This window comes from Naegleria fowleri (genome assembly GCF_008403515.1).
Source record: "Naegleria fowleri strain ATCC 30894 chromosome Unknown tig19, whole genome shotgun sequence".
NCBI classification, from domain to species: Eukaryota; Heterolobosea; class Eutetramitea; order Acrasida; family Naegleriidae; genus Naegleria; species Naegleria fowleri.
In genome coordinates, this window is record NW_025407951.1 from 377,944 (window position 1) to 394,512 (window position 16,569).

The 16,569-nt window shown below is 36.1% G+C and overlaps 8 protein-coding genes across 8 annotated transcripts; 5 read left to right on the plus strand and 3 right to left on the minus strand.

The window, feature by feature from the left end:
* Positions 1-204: 204 nt before the first annotated feature.
* On the minus strand, positions 205-693 carry FDP41_013538 (uncharacterized protein; the record flags this gene model as incomplete). Its single annotated transcript, XM_044704179.1, has 1 exon — positions 205-693. One exon carries the CDS (start codon positions 691-693, stop codon positions 205-207), a length of 489 nt encoding a protein of 162 aa, XP_044565037.1.
* A 74-nt stretch (positions 694-767) lies between these two features.
* FDP41_013539 (uncharacterized protein) lies at positions 768-2,475 on the plus strand (the record flags this gene model as incomplete). Its single annotated transcript, XM_044704180.1, has 3 exons — positions 768-884; positions 939-1,012; positions 1,071-2,475. 3 exons carry the CDS (start codon positions 768-770, stop codon positions 2,473-2,475), a joined length of 1,596 nt encoding a protein of 531 aa, XP_044565038.1.
* Positions 2,476-3,038: 563 nt separating this feature from the next.
* On the minus strand, positions 3,039-4,850 carry FDP41_013540 (uncharacterized protein; the record flags this gene model as incomplete). Its single annotated transcript, XM_044704182.1, has 1 exon — positions 3,039-4,850. The coding sequence occupies one exon, from the start codon at positions 4,848-4,850 to the stop codon at positions 3,039-3,041; it is 1,812 nt and encodes a 603-aa protein (XP_044565039.1).
* Positions 4,851-5,010: 160 nt separating this feature from the next.
* On the plus strand, positions 5,011-8,499 carry FDP41_013541 (uncharacterized protein; the record flags this gene model as incomplete). The annotated part of the gene is made up of 1 exon (XM_044704183.1): positions 5,011-8,499. One exon carries the CDS (start codon positions 5,011-5,013, stop codon positions 8,497-8,499), a length of 3,489 nt encoding a protein of 1,162 aa, XP_044565040.1.
* Positions 8,500-8,565: 66 nt separating this feature from the next.
* FDP41_013542 (uncharacterized protein) lies at positions 8,566-10,242 on the minus strand (the record flags this gene model as incomplete). Its single annotated transcript, XM_044704184.1, has 1 exon — positions 8,566-10,242. One exon carries the CDS (start codon positions 10,240-10,242, stop codon positions 8,566-8,568), a length of 1,677 nt encoding a protein of 558 aa, XP_044565041.1.
* A 295-nt stretch (positions 10,243-10,537) lies between these two features.
* Positions 10,538-13,699, plus strand: FDP41_013543 (uncharacterized protein; the record flags this gene model as incomplete). The annotated part of the gene is made up of 1 exon (XM_044704185.1): positions 10,538-13,699. One exon carries the CDS (start codon positions 10,538-10,540, stop codon positions 13,697-13,699), a length of 3,162 nt encoding a protein of 1,053 aa, XP_044565042.1.
* A 576-nt stretch (positions 13,700-14,275) lies between these two features.
* FDP41_013544 (uncharacterized protein) lies at positions 14,276-15,232 on the plus strand (the record flags this gene model as incomplete). The annotated part of the gene is made up of 1 exon (XM_044704186.1): positions 14,276-15,232. One exon carries the CDS (start codon positions 14,276-14,278, stop codon positions 15,230-15,232), a length of 957 nt encoding a protein of 318 aa, XP_044565043.1.
* A 142-nt stretch (positions 15,233-15,374) lies between these two features.
* On the plus strand, positions 15,375-16,487 carry FDP41_013545 (uncharacterized protein; the record flags this gene model as incomplete). Its single annotated transcript, XM_044704187.1, has 1 exon — positions 15,375-16,487. The coding sequence occupies one exon, from the start codon at positions 15,375-15,377 to the stop codon at positions 16,485-16,487; it is 1,113 nt and encodes a 370-aa protein (XP_044565044.1).
* Between the last annotated feature and the right edge of the window lie 82 nt (positions 16,488-16,569).

Sequence of the window (16,569 nt, forward strand, 5' to 3'; positions counted from 1 at the left end):
GAATGGGCGGAAGACAATCGACACTCATTTTCCATTCCAAACTTTGAAAAATAGACTCGATGTGGACAAGGTTCGTCAAATCTTTGCACAATTTGAGTAAATTGGTTTCAATTATGATAAAGGTAGATGAATGACATGCTTCAAACATTCCGTCCACATCTTGCCTTTTGCATTTTCGCTCGGAAGATCAAGTCTTGAATAGATCTAGATCATCAAGTGTTTCTTTAAAATTAAATTGCAAAAGGTGGAATAGGTAATACGATTCGATCGATCCTCATCATGCTCGGTAAGCAATGTTTCGAGAGCAAAAGTCGAAAGAGAGTGAGAACCTTTTTTCCCGTTCGACTTCTCAAATCTAATCACCGAATTCACTGCATCTTTCAAATTCTCAAGATGAATATAACCTTTTCTTTCTTTATCAAAGGAATTAAATATCTGCCTCATCCTATCTTGTTCATCTATTCTCATCATCTTTTTGCTAATAATTTCAACAAATAACGATCGATTTACAATTGATTGTGGTGTCGGAAATAATTCCTTTCTTTCAAATTTTGATGGTTTGAAACCAAGAAGAGATATGCATGCCAATTTAAATTCCAGTTTTGAGAGTCCACCCTTTTTATCAGTATCATACATTTCAAAGATCTCCAAAATATCACTCTTCATTCGAGTGGTGAGTGGTGCTTCAAACATTTTTTAAAGTTTGGATTTAGCGATCAAAAAATTTCCCGCCCACTCATTTACAAGTCGAACAAATTTTTAAAAAAATGTCTTCACCTCAACCGCCAGCCACTTCGAACAGTAATAATGCAACGAGTTCAACTACTACTACTAACAAGTCAGACAAGAAAACAACTCCAAAACCTCCAAAGTGGATGAAAGAGGTTCGTTTAGAAAAACTCTCTTGATTATATTCATTTCTTTTTTTACTTGAATAGGAAGAAATCGGAAAAGACAAACAAATTCTTTTAAAAGTTGAGGAACATGAATCCCGAAGAGAAACCATTCAGAGGTATGTATATTTTAGATGGTATTGAAAAAAGAATAAATCATAATGGTTTTTTATCAAGATTGTGGAAAACAAAGATTGTGGATATATTTACAATACCAGAGAAAACCAAATTTGCAACTGTTTGGGTGTTTTTATGCTTTCTTGCGACGAGTTATAATTTTGTGACTGTAATGTTAAGGGCTGCTGTTTATACCTATGTAAATCATCCATTGTGGACAGGAATATGGATTATACCTGATGTGATCGCTGATTTTATTCTACTTTTCGATTTCGTTTTATGTTTTTTCAAAAGAATTTCAGGAACTGACGGAATTTACATTTATGACACCAAGATAATCGCAAGAAATTATGTGAAATCTCTCTTTTTCTACACTGACCTTCTTTCATCGATACCCATTGATTACATTCTTCTCTTTGCTGATTTGAAATGGGGAATGTGGGCTCGAATGATCAGATGTCTTCGAATTGTAAGAGTTAACGACTACTTCAGTCAGTTTGAGCAACAGGTTGAGATCATTTCTATAACAGGAATTCAACTTTTAAGATATATGTTCTACTTCTTCATTGCCACACATGTACTTGCTTGTGGATGGTATATCATTGTCATGACGGATCCTGTGCAAACGGTTCGAATATGGACAGCTAAAGCCACCATTACAGAAGATCGATCTCTGCAAGCTGCCATGTCAAGATACATTAGAGGATTTAATTGGGTATTAACTCAAATGACGGGTTATGGAGGAACAACACCAGTGACAATAAGTCAGTGCATTTTCTCTCAGGCAGTCAACATTGTTGGAGTTGCATTGGTGATTCTTGTCATTGGTGCTGTAGGTAACATTTTAGAAGACAGTCACGCAGAAAAAGCGAAAAGAAAACAAAAACTCGACTCTTTAAAACAATACATGTCCTACAGAAAGATTCCAGAAGTCATTCGTGGAAAAATTGAAAGATATTATCATTTCGTTTGGAAAGCAAGATCAGGTTGGGACGAAACTGAAGTCTTACAAGATCTTCCATGGTACCTTCAATCTGAAATTTATCTTTCCATGAATGCAGAATTGATCCAAAAAGTCGATTTATTTAAAGTTGAAGGTGCGAATAAGACATTTATCACATCAATGGTCATGGCTCTACGGCCCCAAGTGGTTTTACCAGGAACAAAAATTGTAAAAAAAGGAGAAATCGGTCGAGAAATGTATTTCATTTTGAAAGGATATGTGCAAGTGGTTACAGAAGATCCAGAACCCAAAGTACTTGCCACTCTTGATGCTGGTAAATTCTTTGGTGAAATTAGTGTTATTATGGATCAAACAAGAATGGCATCCGTTAGAGCTGGTACTTATTGCGATCTGTACGTTCTCACAAAGGAATCTCTGAAACAAATAGAACAAGATTTTCCTCTTCCAGTACAAAAAATTAGAGAAAAAGCCATTGAGAGATTGAATGCCGCCAAGAAATAGATCAAAATGTTATTAACTACATCGCCAAGTTGTACCTCAGAATTATTAAAAATAGAAGAAAGTCAACATGTTGGAAAGTATGTATCTCTCTGAATGATTTATTATAACAACATAACAATACTTTGAGGAAGTTGTGATGAAGTATATGAATGAGAACATGTCAAGTTGGAAGTATCCAGGTAAATTCATCGAAGACCTCAATCCAAGAAAGTTTATTCCACCAATCATCAGAAAATAAATTGATTGTTATTCATGTATATTTGTTCAAACGCTTCTTTAGTAAGGGAGTTGTTTGATTTCAAAACCTTATCAATTTCTTGTGAAAATAATGTAAAATTTTTTAGTCAACTGAAAACTTTAAAGTTCCTGGTTGACTGAGGTATTGTAATGTCTCTTGAATGACAATTTGAACAGTTAGGAGAGGGCCGATTGTTAAATCAAACAGCCTTGATGTTCACTCGAACCACATTCCTATCGACAAGGTGACACTTTAAAAATCTCCATATTTAGTAAATGATACAACATGACCGCGCCAAAAGGATGTCAAACCTTACTCGTCTCAGCTAATATTCACTATACAAATATTCACAGGAAGGACGTTTCGTCATGGAAGATAAAAATTGGGTGATGAATTGACATGGATCAGGAACTTTCAAAGTTTTTCTACAAATAAATGCAATTTCTTGCCTTCTGTCACCAAATGGTTCCATCCACTTGTTGATCTTCTTCATTTCTACAAGTCTTTCAGGATTCACTTTAGAGAGTGTTTCAGAGGGATAAGCAGCTAAAAACAATGTTTTCTTTGAAACTTTCAATTTGGATCCACCTGTTGTGGACCAATCGTATAAATAATTGTGATCACTATCAATCCACATCAATCCTTTGGAACGAATCACAATATCCCAAAACAATTGTGTTTCTTCTCCATCACTGTTATTGAGTTTTTGTAAAACTTGTGGAAGACTAAACGGTTTTCTTGTGCTATATACAAATGATACAATTTTAGAATCAGCATGTTGTTGTTGTTGAGAGGAGTCGTCATGTTGTTGATTGGAAAGAGTCTTCCACCAACCCAAATGATCCACAACATGATGATGAAATTTAGTGTTACTTGAATGCAAAAGATGGTGAAGAATGTTGTTGGTGGTGGTGTTGGATTGTTTTGAATCTAAAATTGTAACAGTGGTATTGAGTGCTTGGAGTGTTGTTTTGATATCATCATCCAAAGTTGTTTGATCATCATCATCCATCCAGATCATCCTTTCTGTTCTATTCTCCAAGATCACAACATTACTTTCTTCAATCACTTGTATGATATTTTCATCACTTTTCAAGTCATTGTAAAAAGTATGAGCATTCACAGAAACACAACTGTGAACAAGATTGAAATCATTTCTAAACTCTTCAATACTCTTCAATGATGATGAAGGAGAGGCAATAATAATGCAATGAGCCTGTTCATTGTGTTCCAATGATGATGATTTGATGATTTCATTATAAATATTCTTACATGGCATCATGACATTATCATCTTCATAAAATAGAATATAAGGAGATGTGAGTGGGACGTGAGATTGCATTGATTTTGGTAAAAGAAGAAACATGATGGGATCTTTCTTTGTGGTAATTATTAATTGAGTTGTTGTTGGAATTGTAGAATACGTCGTCGTATTATTCGTCATATTAATAGTATTATTCGTCGTCATCATTAAAAATTCTGAAATCAATGATGGAATGAAATTTTGAGAGAAGGTTCGAATTAAGTGAATGGCGAGTAATTTCTTGTTGTGTTGTTGTAAGGATTGTGAGTGATCGTGTGAGTGATCATGATGGTTCTTTTTAACATTCTTTTCGATGATTTCCAACAAGTTTGAGAATTTCATAAAGACTTGATCATCATGCTCCAATTTCATTATTGATTCTTCAATTAGATTCTTTGCTAAATCAAATACTTTCATTTGTATTAAAATAAATCCCATTCTATATCTTGCTTCCATAAATAGAGAGTCTAAATCCAACACATGTTGACAATAATCCAATGCATCTTCGTATTCTTTTAATTCCAAACAAATTTGAGAAATTAAATTATAAAAGGAAAATAAAAGTGAAGAAGAGGAATGATTCGAAAGTGATGATGATGGTGATGGTGGTGAGGGAGAGGAAGATGGTTGAATCATGGCAGTAGTGGTGATGGTAATAGCCTGCAATTTTTGAATTCCTTCCAGACATGATTGTTTTGCCATTTTCAGTTTTCCTTCATGTTTCATTTCTATTGCTAACGCATATAAATCTTCAATGGAGAGAGGCTGATGAACCTCTTCCGAATCGGAATCGTCATCATTCCTATTGCTCGAGGATGGAAATGCTCGAAACATTTTTTTAAATAGTTGTTTCGTTGGGGTTGTTGTTATTGTTGGAGGTTCAACATTATTCTAAGGTCATGACATCCAAAGCACAATCCAAAAGCCCCACAGCGAGTACTTTGTCTCGATCGAGATTTGCGAGTGACGTGTGTTTAAAAAGCCCACTAAAAAAATGTCCCAACAGCAGCAGCAACACTATCCTTTCCAAACAAGTGTGCCCACAGGACAACAACAATTTTACAATCCCAACCAGCCACATCAATCACAGCCTTCTTACAACACGATGGCTAGTGGTGTTGGTGGTAGTGGAGGTATTGGGGGAGGTTTTTATCAACCACACCAACAACAACAACCCCAATGGAACACTCCACCCTATCAAAGCTTTGGAGGATCACCACCACCACCACCACCCACAACTACAACTACAACAACCAGCATCAGCAGTGGTACTACTTTTTATAATCCGATTCTCTCTCAACAACAACAGAACAAGAGTACAACCACTCCACTCGCTCCACCTCCAACAAATTTTTCTTTCGATCAGTCTATCCATCATCAGCAACAACAACATTTGTTGAGTGGTACTCCTCCTCCTGTTTCATCCTCTTCTTCATCTCCAAGTTTTAATCAATTGCAACAACAACAACAGACAGGTTTCAACAGCAGCAATATGATGACAGATCAAGCAAATCGTGGTGTCAGTCCCACTAACTTTAACTCTGCCATGACTTCAATCTCCTCATCATCACCACCTCCCATTCTCAGCAGTATTGGAGATGGCCAAAAGGTTGCAACACCCACAACAACCAATAATATTACCACTACGAGAAGCAATGAGAAAATTGATCCAAGACAAATGCCTTCTCCAGTAAGATTACCCTTCCCGGAGATGAATGTCAAACAAGAATATCAAACTCCAAGCTTTTTAGAACATTACATGTTACCTAGTGGTAGTGGTAGTGGTGGTATTTCCAATACTCCAAACACTCCTTCTACTTTTGCAAATACTCCTCTCTTGAGTAATTTTGCACTTTCTAATCCTTCTCAACAACAAAACAGCAGTTCTTTCGGAATTTTTAATTCCAATGTTGTTCCTTCCACCTTTCCGTTCAATGCAACTGCCATTCAACAACAACCCAATACCACAAATATTACACCTTACTTTAATGTTCCACCTCCACCTGCGGATAGAAGAACTAGAATCATTTGTAAAGGTGCTTGTTCTCCAAATCGTATTCGTCCAACTTTGTATTGTATTCCAAATACAAAGAAGTTGCTGGACTCGTCTCAATTAATGATGGGAGCTATGGTACAACCGATGGCATCTTTTGATGTTCATGATCAACCTAATTTCACTCCTTGTGTTGATTTTTCAAATTTTGAAATTTTGAGATGTTCTCGATGTAGAGTTTACATTAATCCATTTGTAAAGTTTATTGAAAATGGAAAAAAGTATCAATGTAACTTTTGTGGCTTTACCAATACTACTCCTGATTGGTACTATTGTCCAACCGATGTTTATGGTGTGAGAACTGATGTTTATCAAAGACCTGAACTTTCTATTGGTGATGTTGATTTTGTTGCAACCAAACAATTCTTTGATAACGGAAGAGAACCACAACCAATTACATTGGTTTATGTCATTGATGTTGGACACGATTCAGTTGAAGGTGGAGTATTGAAGAGTGTGGTGGATGGACTCAAATCATCACTATTGACTCATGGACCCAAATATAGAAACTGTAAAATTACATTCATTACCTATGCCAAGAATATTCATTTCTATAATTTCAAAAAGTCAAACAATGGCGGAGAAGGCTTAAAACAAAATCATCCTCAAGTTATGATTATGGCAGATTTACAACAAAGTTTTGTACCCATTCATCAAGAATCCATGATTACTATTGGAGATTTAATTTATAAGAATTACACTCCAACCAACAACGATCCAACAGAAGTTGATGAATCACATTTAAATCAATTCTTTGATCGTTTCTATGAATTAGCCTCTCATCTCGGAGATAACTCTGCGGAGAATACTTGTGGAAGCGCAATGAAATGTGCCGAAGAATTACTTTCTGAAAGCGGTGGAAGAGTTTTACTCTTTACCTCCAAAGTTCCAACATTGGGTCAAGGTAACTTTACACTTCCTCCAAATGCCTCTACAGCTGAACAAGAACGAAGAAATCCATTCAAACTCTATGGTACTGATAGAGAAAAGGAAATATTCATCCCTGAATTAGGTTTTTGGAAGAATTTGGGAATCTCATGTGCCAAGAAACAAATTGGTATTGATATTTTCCTCTTCTCAAAGACATTTATAGAAACAACAAATTTAGCAAGTGCATCTCAAACAACAGGCGGACATGTCTACTTGTATCATCATTTTAGTCAAAAGAGAGACTATGAACGTGTTATTTTAGATATGAACAGATTCTTTGAAAGAGAGAGTGGATATGATGCTGTTTTGAAAGTTAGAACTAGTTCAGGTATTGGAATTAGAAGATATTTTGGTCACTTCTTCCAACAAACAGAGGATAGTTTGGACCTGGCTGTTATTGATTCTGATACAGCATTTGGAGTTGAATTTAAGCATGATGAAAGTAATTTATTGAATGCAAGTGAATCTGGAAATCACTACATTCAATCTGCATTGGTATATACATCATCACATGATGGTAAGAGATACCTTCGTATTCAAACATGCAAATTGAAAACAAGCACTGATTACAACACATTATTCAGAAGGGCTGATATTGGAGCATGCTTGGCATTATTTTCAAGACTTTTTGTTCATCAAGTTATTCAGAATAGAGATACATTGGATACAGTTCGTGACATGATTACAGATCGTTTGATCAATATTTTGGCATGTTATCGTAAGAATTGTTCAACCAATCAAGGATCAGGCCAATTGATTCTACCAGAGACTTTGAAATATCTTCCATTATACTTTTTAGGTTTGGCTAAATCACCTGCATTCTGTCGATACACAAGAGTAGCTCTAGATAAGAAAATCCACGCATTCCACTTGTTGATGAAATTTTCAAGTGCACAAGTGATGCTCTTTTGCTTCCCTCGACTTTATGAATTGCATCATTTAGATTTTAGTGATGAAATTCGTGCAAGTCGTGCCTCTGAAGAAGGTAATACTGAAGAGTCTATCATACCAATTACCACTGATTTTGATGGCTCCAGATATCCGTTCCCTCCTCTAATTTCTCCTTGCTCATCAGCCGTTTCTTCGAATGGAATTTATTTATTATATGATGGCAATGAATGTTTGTTTTGGATTGGTAGAAATGCACCTCAAGATAAGATTGTTGATTTATTTGGTGTTTCAAGATCGGAAGAAATTTCTTTGCAAACAACGAAACCTCTCATTTCTTTGCTGAATCGCAAGGATGACACTGAAGATTTAACCATACCAAACGCACCATACATCCACAAAGTGAAGTTTATCTTGAAAGAGTTAATTCCAAAAGGTGTCCAACATGGTGGCATATTCGTTTACAAAGAAGGAAGTGAAGGAACGGATGGATCATTCTTTATTCGAATGGTTGAAGACAAGTTTGGAAGTGGTATGTCTTCCACTCCTATTGACAAGTCATACACAGATTATCTTTGCATTCTTCACAGAGAAGTTTTGAAACTTGTCTAAATGTGTTTTTGCACTCTTTTCTATAGAATTATTAATAAAATTTATTTGACTTTCTCTTGGCTTGTTTTATTCGTCCTCCTCTTCATCATTCTTCTCCTCCTCATCTCCCTCTTGAGAGGGTTCTTCTGCGGTTGGTTCGAGGCCCTGTAGCATTCTTTTGATATCATTGGGATTTGGATCGGTTTGATCAGTTGGCTCTTTGAGTTCCTCGACCACCATTGGAGGGAATTGGGGTGTAAAGGAAATTCCAGGACTCTTCACACCATATCCAATATACACATTTCCAAAATGACACGTAGGACCGGTCAATCTGTAAAATGAATGTGCCCCAGGCCACCTTAGACTGCTCAATAACACAGTCCTGAAGAATTTGTGATGACATGTTTGTTTTCTTTCGTTACTCATGTTCACTTTCCATGCTGGAGTTTTTCCTGCCTTCTCTTTTTCGCCTTCGTCATTCTCTTCATCCTCTTCTTCATGCTTTTTCTTTCTGTCGTTTTGAGAAGTAAATTTACTTCGTTTTAGAGGATCATCCTCTTGAACAGATCTTAATGGTGCAATAAGGGGATCTTTGTCACCCTCCTCTCCTGATTCCTCATCTCCTTCTTGTTTCTCTTTCGTGAGATACCCACTCTTTAAAATGCCTGGATAGAGATGCACCCAGTTCTCAAACGATTTCATCTCTTCAGGATTTTTAAGCTCAAAACCTTCTTTAACCTTGACCATTGGAGGAAGTTGTTCTTTAAACTTGGGTTCTTTTTTCTTTTTGTTTCCTTCCTCATCTTCTTCTTCTTCCTTTTCTGGAATTTCTCGTTCCTCAAACAGACCAACAGGGGCGAGAGTAGAGCCATGTACAATTCGTGCAATTTGGGCTCGAAGATAATTAGCTTCTTTTCCTGGAAACACTGGATATGAATGTACGGGTCGATTCAAATCACCTGAAAATAGTTTTGTAATTTCTCTCGCAACTTGAATTTGCTCTGGGGTTACGTCTGGCAATTTTACAAAACTGAAAGGACTTTCTGACCTCTTGGAGCTCAAAACCCAATAGGTGTATCTGTTGATGCCTGGCTTTCCAGAGCTCTCATGAATGTTATCTTCTTGCTGTCTTTCTTCAAAATGATAATTGCTTTCGAAAACATAATAATTTGATTGAATTCCAAAAATCTTTCCAAAGAACCGAACATTGCTCAGTTTTTTGGAGTTTTTGAGAGTTTTTAGAGCTATTTGAATGAAACAAATTTCTTCTTGAGGAAGTGCAATTCCAACATTTGAAAGAGCATAAAAATCCTCAATTAAATTCGAAATTCCGTCGGGATTGCTGTATACATAGTTTTTATCCTCTGGATTTTCTTCGGTGGCAGTTTCTTCATTGTTTTCTTCATCATCTTTCTTTGCGTTGATTGCTTTCAATTCGTCTCTTCGTTTTGAGAATTCTTCCTGCATTTGCTCTTTGTGCTTTGAAAGAATGGCAATAATATCCTTTGCTTTGACGCAAGATTCATGATTTGGTTTGGACATGCGAAAGAGTTCTTCAAATCTAGCTCGTTCTCCGTACTTGAAAGCATCTTCCGAAAGGTTTTGCAGGAGCGATCGCAAGTTGATTTCTTTAATGTTCTTTTGATTTTGAAGATATGTTACAATATCAATCAACATATCGTATATTGATTTGCCATTTTCATTTGTGATTTGTAAATAGGCCTTGGCATCTTCAAACAAAGTCTGAGGAGTTGTTGCAGACATTTTTTACAGTTTAGTTTGGCGCGCAAAAAAGTAGTTTGTAATTTCTACAACAGGACACTAAGGTATATGACCTACAACCATCCACCTCTCCCCTTCTCTTTGGATCTCTATCGTTAATCACCAAGAGTGAATAATAAGAAGAAGAGAGAAGGATCTATGTGTCATCATCTAGTTCCTCTTTCTCTACTTCCATTGTGTTCCTCCTCCATGAAACAAATTGGAATCCACTTTTGTCCAAGTTACAAATTCGAATTGGAAAGCGCTCTCTTCAAATTAGAACATTCAAATGGAAAAAATGGTCCAAACGCCCACATCACATTTGACCCTTTCTCATCATCATCGGGAAGACAACAACAACTCCTCGACTCAGGTCGATGACCCACAACGCTCACAATCTACCACCACACCAATGACAACATCCTCTCATTCCGTACTAACAAATGGTGGGAACATCATCTCGAGGACTAGTGGTATTCAACCATCAACAACAACAATTCCTTCCCAACCACAACAACAACCATTCGCACAAATGAACAACCACCACCACAACAACAACCACAACAGCCTTTCGCAAATCTCATCATCAACCTTTTCAACTCTTCCATCATCGTTCCCAACGTTCATGAATCAACAACAACAACAACCTCTATTGATCATACCATCCATCTATTCATCTCCTTCCAACTCCACCACTGCACCACCACTACCAACACCACCTTCCAATCGTTTACACTTTTATGAAGAAAATTCAAATAAGAAGAAACGAAAATCATCCACTCCTCACCATGATGATGTCCAACAACAAGAAAAAAAGCTAAAATCATCCACAACAACAACAACAACAACATTGAATCAACAACAGCGCTGTTGGACTCTTGGTATTCTTCCAACTCAAGTCCTCTTTGAAATCATGTCCTATCTAACCAAGACTGAGTTATTACGAAACGTTGGAAAAGTCTCAAAACATTTCCATAGAACCAGTCGATGTAATTTATTGTGGAAATTTGAAGACATCTCAAAGATTTTTCCAAAACTTGTTTCCATGCAAGCTTTGGTAATGTTTCATTGTCAAGTCTTTGGAATGTATCATTCAGTATCACCTTTTGAGCAAGTAGTGCTTCACTCTATTGATGAATGTGCTCTCCATTCGTTTCTTTCTATTTTCGTACATTTGAAAAAGATTAAAATTATGAATCGAATCAATCCAATGAATCCTTCCATCCTAATGGATCAACAACAAACATGTAAATTGAAATCTGAGGCTGTACTCAAAATGTCTCAAACATTTAGAGCTCTCATTGATGTTGATATCAGTGCTATGGATTTGGTAGAGATTGAACCAATACTTGCTGCTCTGTCCAATCGACTTGAACATTTAAATTTAGATCATGTGAAAGTGGTCACTTTTGATCATGTTCACTTTCTATTGAGTCATTGTAAAAATTTGAAAACACTCAAATGCCATCACACACCTCGATTCTCTGTTACGAGTGATCAATTGAAACAACTCTCTCTGGATAATAAGGCAAAGAATTTGACAACATTGGTGATTCGATTTCTCAATGTTGATTCCATTGATCACATCTCTCTCTTTACAAAATCATTTCTCAAGTTGAAATTTTTATGGATTTCAAACTGGAATGATATGAATGCAATCATGCTCTCTCAAGTCATGAATGATTTACAATTTCTTGAAACTCTTAGAATTGAATGCTCTGAAAATACAATGATATCTCAACCCATTACTCTGAACAATCCAAACCTCTCAAGTTTATCCATTTCTAAGGTTAAAAAACTCTCTAATTTATTAATTGGTCCAAATGCTTGCAAAAAGTTCTCTCTCATTCGATTTGAATCGATATCCAATTTAGATTTACCAATTATTGAGAATGAATTCACAACGATTGAATCCTTTGTGGTAAGATCATCCTCTCTAAACATTTTTCAGACGGATCGAGTGATGACTGCTTTGGATCGTTGTGAAAAGTTAGACATTTTAGATTTACAAAGTACAACTACTCAATTCACATTGACTTCTAAAATGTTGACCAATGTTCAAATGTTTATGTGTGATCAATTGAGTTCAATCAAATTCAACAAGTGTTCTCAACTCTCCACAGTGAGTATTGATGCATGTGAACAGTTAACAGAGTTAGAGATGTGTGAAGTTCCAAAATTAACCGAACTTGTTCTCTTCAAAATACCATCAGAGAGTCATCCAATACTTCACACTCTCAAAATTGATTCTGGAGAATTGTTCACCAATCTTCAAATCTCTCGTTGTGTGAATTTGAGAAATCTCAATCTGAATTGTCCAAATTTGAGTTGCATCAATCTCACGGATTGTAAAATTTTAGAAAATATTAATTTGAATGGAATGAAAAAACTCACCAAAGTTGCCATCTCACTCTCCGTCTATCCACGTGATCAAATGACGAACTTGTTCAACTTTTTTAACAATGTTGAATATTTGAGTATTTCCAATGCTAACCATTTGAATGATCATGTGTTGAGTGAATACATGAGTCGTGCTCACAATTTACAAGCATTGGTACTCTCACATTGTCATGGACTTGTATCTCCTTGTATGATCAATCATAGCATTAAGGGTATGCAATTGTTGAATATGAATCGATTAGAGAATGTTCAAGTGAGTAGTGATTCACTCTCCAAGTTCTTTTTGAGAAATGCTCCCAATGTGAGAGGTGATTTACAATTAGAAACACCTAAATTGAGATTGATTCAAGTTCAGAATTGTCCTCTCCTTCCATCAGTCACTTTATTGAGAGGTGGTGGTGGTGGTATTCAGAGTGGTATTCAGAGTGGTATTGGTAGTAGTGATGGTGGTAGTGATGGTTGTAACAGTTGGATGAGTCGTAGTAGCAGTGGAAGCAATTCTTCTCATCATCACCACCATGAAGTGATTCATCAAGCCCACTTTGAAGCATGTCCATCTCTGAATCATTTCAAGTTTAAAGCACTTTTATCAGAAATTGATTTTCACAAGTACAAACTTGTGATTGAAGACTATTTGATGAAAGATTGTTCGAATCAATTTTCTGGATTCTTCATGACGAGTCTCAATGATCCTCATACCATGATCCCTATGCACATGCAGAGAAGTATGAAACCATCTTCTTCACAACTCGTGTTTCATGAACAACAACAACACACCAAATCATCCCATAATAGGAGTAGTAATAGTAGTGGTTGTTATTTACAATTACCACCATCAACAACAAGTATGATGCATCATCACATGGTCGTCACTCAACAACATCCAATTATTTTACAACCTCTTCCTTCCTCAACGAATCTTCAAAGATTTCCATCTTCTACACCACCAACCATGCTTCCCTCCTTCGTACCAACAACAAATCCGCCAAAAGAACAAATAATTCTCTCTTTTAACCCTTCTTCCAATCTTCCATCCATTGTGATCTCAAGCTTTGAATAAAGTTGTTTTTGCAATATCAGATCTGAACTCTTTGTCCTTACCTTCCTGCCCATAAAAAGACAAGGCTTGAAAACTTCCATATTTAGAGTGTAGTGGTATCCGACTCTAGGTTTGTCAATCCACTGGTGGTGGTGGTGCAATCGATGGTGTTTCTCAACCACCATGATGATGTCATGAGAACTGTGCCTTTCATTTGGAATTGGTCAAGTAATGAATTATTAGATCGCATTCCCTCTCAGATGATGATACTCACATCTTGTGCGAGCGCGTTCAACCACACAGACTCTTCAATTTTTCAACCACAACAACAACAAAAAACAACAACAACAACAACAACACACCAGATACGGACATTTCGCTCTCTTTCTCTCCTTTCGCCATCTTTCTCAGAGTTCATCACCACCACCACCACCAGTCTCAACATCACACAACATACGCTCTCTCTCTCTCTATTACTCTCTCCGATTGAAGAGAATTCCTATTGAATTTCATTCAATTTGAGCCAGTACGAACAGAAACAACAACCTTTACAGCAGTTGAAAGAGCCTCTTTCTTCATCATCCAATGACCACAGCCATGACTTCAAATTTCTCATCTTCAACCACCACTCCCGGTGATTACGAGTCTTTCATCAAAGCCAAAGAACAAAAAGAACATGTATTAAAATCAGGATATAGTTCATCCAAGAGAGCTATGGAATACTTTTTCGTCTTTCTCTACTTTCTGGTCATTCTTCCATGGAATTTGTATCAAAGTTTTTCACCTCTATGGACAACCACAACAACTTCAAATGGTGATGGTATTAACAAGAGTATCCTCATCACCACCTCTTCCTCCTCCTCCTCTTCACTGAGTGGCAATACGACAAATACGACAAGTACTCTCATTGATATTGTGGGTGGAATTGCTCTTGGAATGATCACAACTGATTTTGTGAGTGGAATTCTTCATTGGATTGCTGATACTTGGGGATCTTTGGAAACTCCTCTCATTGGTCAAACCTTTATTCGATCCTTTAGAGAACATCATGTAGCTCCATCAGCCATGTGTAAACATGATTTTATTGAAACCAATGGAGACAATTGTTTAGTTGCAACTCTCTTGGGTATCATTCCTATTGTTTTCTTTAGACATTCCATGTTCATGTCCTTTTATTTCACTGCATTTGCTTTATTTGGTGCATTTACAAATCAAATTCACAAATGGTCTCATCAATACAAGGTTCCACTCATTGTAAAGTTTTTACAATCGAGTGGAATTATTTTGAGTCGAAAGAGTCATAATTTCCATCATCAATCTCCTTTTGATACTTATTATTGTATTACGACTGGATGGTTGAATTATCCATTGCATGCCATGAATTTTTGGAGATTGAGTGAACGATTAGTGACTGCACTCACAGGTTACATTCCACGTTCGGATGATATGAAATGGACCAGTCATTTAAAGTTTTTGGAAGAGACAAGAAAGAAGATGAGTGATGAGGATGACAATGAGGATGACAATGAGGATGGTGCTAAAAAGAAGAATTAAATGTTTAAAAGTGTACAAGGATCTACATTGTCCGATCATCACCAGCTCTCACGTGTGTTGAGAGAGGAGTTTTTGTCGGAACCAACAGCCAAGTAAACACATTGAAAAATCCTTCCAAATTATTTTCAACAAGACAAAAAAAATGAGCTTTCGTGATGTGATTCGAGAATCCAAACAACAACAACAACTCAACTCTTCATCATCATCCAATACGACGACGACTCTTCCAAAGATCAACCACAACAACAATAACACAACTCTCAACTCTCATTCATCCACAACTCGGAAACAAACAAAACCCGTACGATCCTCAAAGAGTAGTAGTACTATCACCACCACAAGTAATAATAGTAATACTTTCCAACAACCTCCTTCCAAAGATTTTACAGTCATTCAAGTCTATCAAAATTCAGATGATGATGACATGTATTCTTTAGGAAATGATGGTGGTACTGGTATGGGTCAACACTCCTTTGAAAATACTTGTTTAGAAATTGAAAAACTTTTAAGTGAAATTAATAGTGCCTCTTCATCCATTCAAAAATCAACTGAAAATATTCTTGGAACACTCAAAGATACTCATGAATTTAGAGAATCACTTTCTTTGATTATTAAAAAATCATCTCATCAAGTTGAAACACTCTCTCATCACCTTGTTACCTTAGAAAAGTTTAAAAAAGAAAAACAACATTTACAAAAAGTGAAAATTGACAAGTTAAATTCACAAGCTGAACAAATATTAAATAATTATAAAAAACAAACAACATTGTGCTTGAAAAAACAAAAAGAAACATTGGCACAATTTAAAAAGAATCAATCCATACTACAACAACAACATTATACTCGTAAATCATCATCTTCTGAAGAATCAGATCGAACAGAACGTGATTCACTTTTAATGAAACCCTCTCTTGAAGATGAAAGATTAATGAATGAAATTGAATTTAATTCCAAAATTTTACATGAAAGAGAAAAGGATATTTTAGAAGTAGAATCATCCATTCGAGAGATTAACAGTATTTTCAAAGAGTTGCATTATTTGACTATTAAGCAAGGTGAGGATTTGGATTTAATTGGTGATCGAGTAGAAGAGACTGCTCAACATGTGAGTCGAGGAAAAGAGAATCTTGTGGTTGCTGAAAAGAGATCGAAAATAGGACGAAATTTATTGTGTATTTTATTGTTGGTAATCTTGGCCATTGCAGCGACGGTAGCTGTGGTGTTAGTCATTCTCAAAGTGGTTGGTGTATTTTGAGAAATGTATCATCACGTACAGTAGTAGTAAAAAAAAGAGTGTCTTCAAAAATTGTTGTTCAAGAATATCGGTGCAATATAAA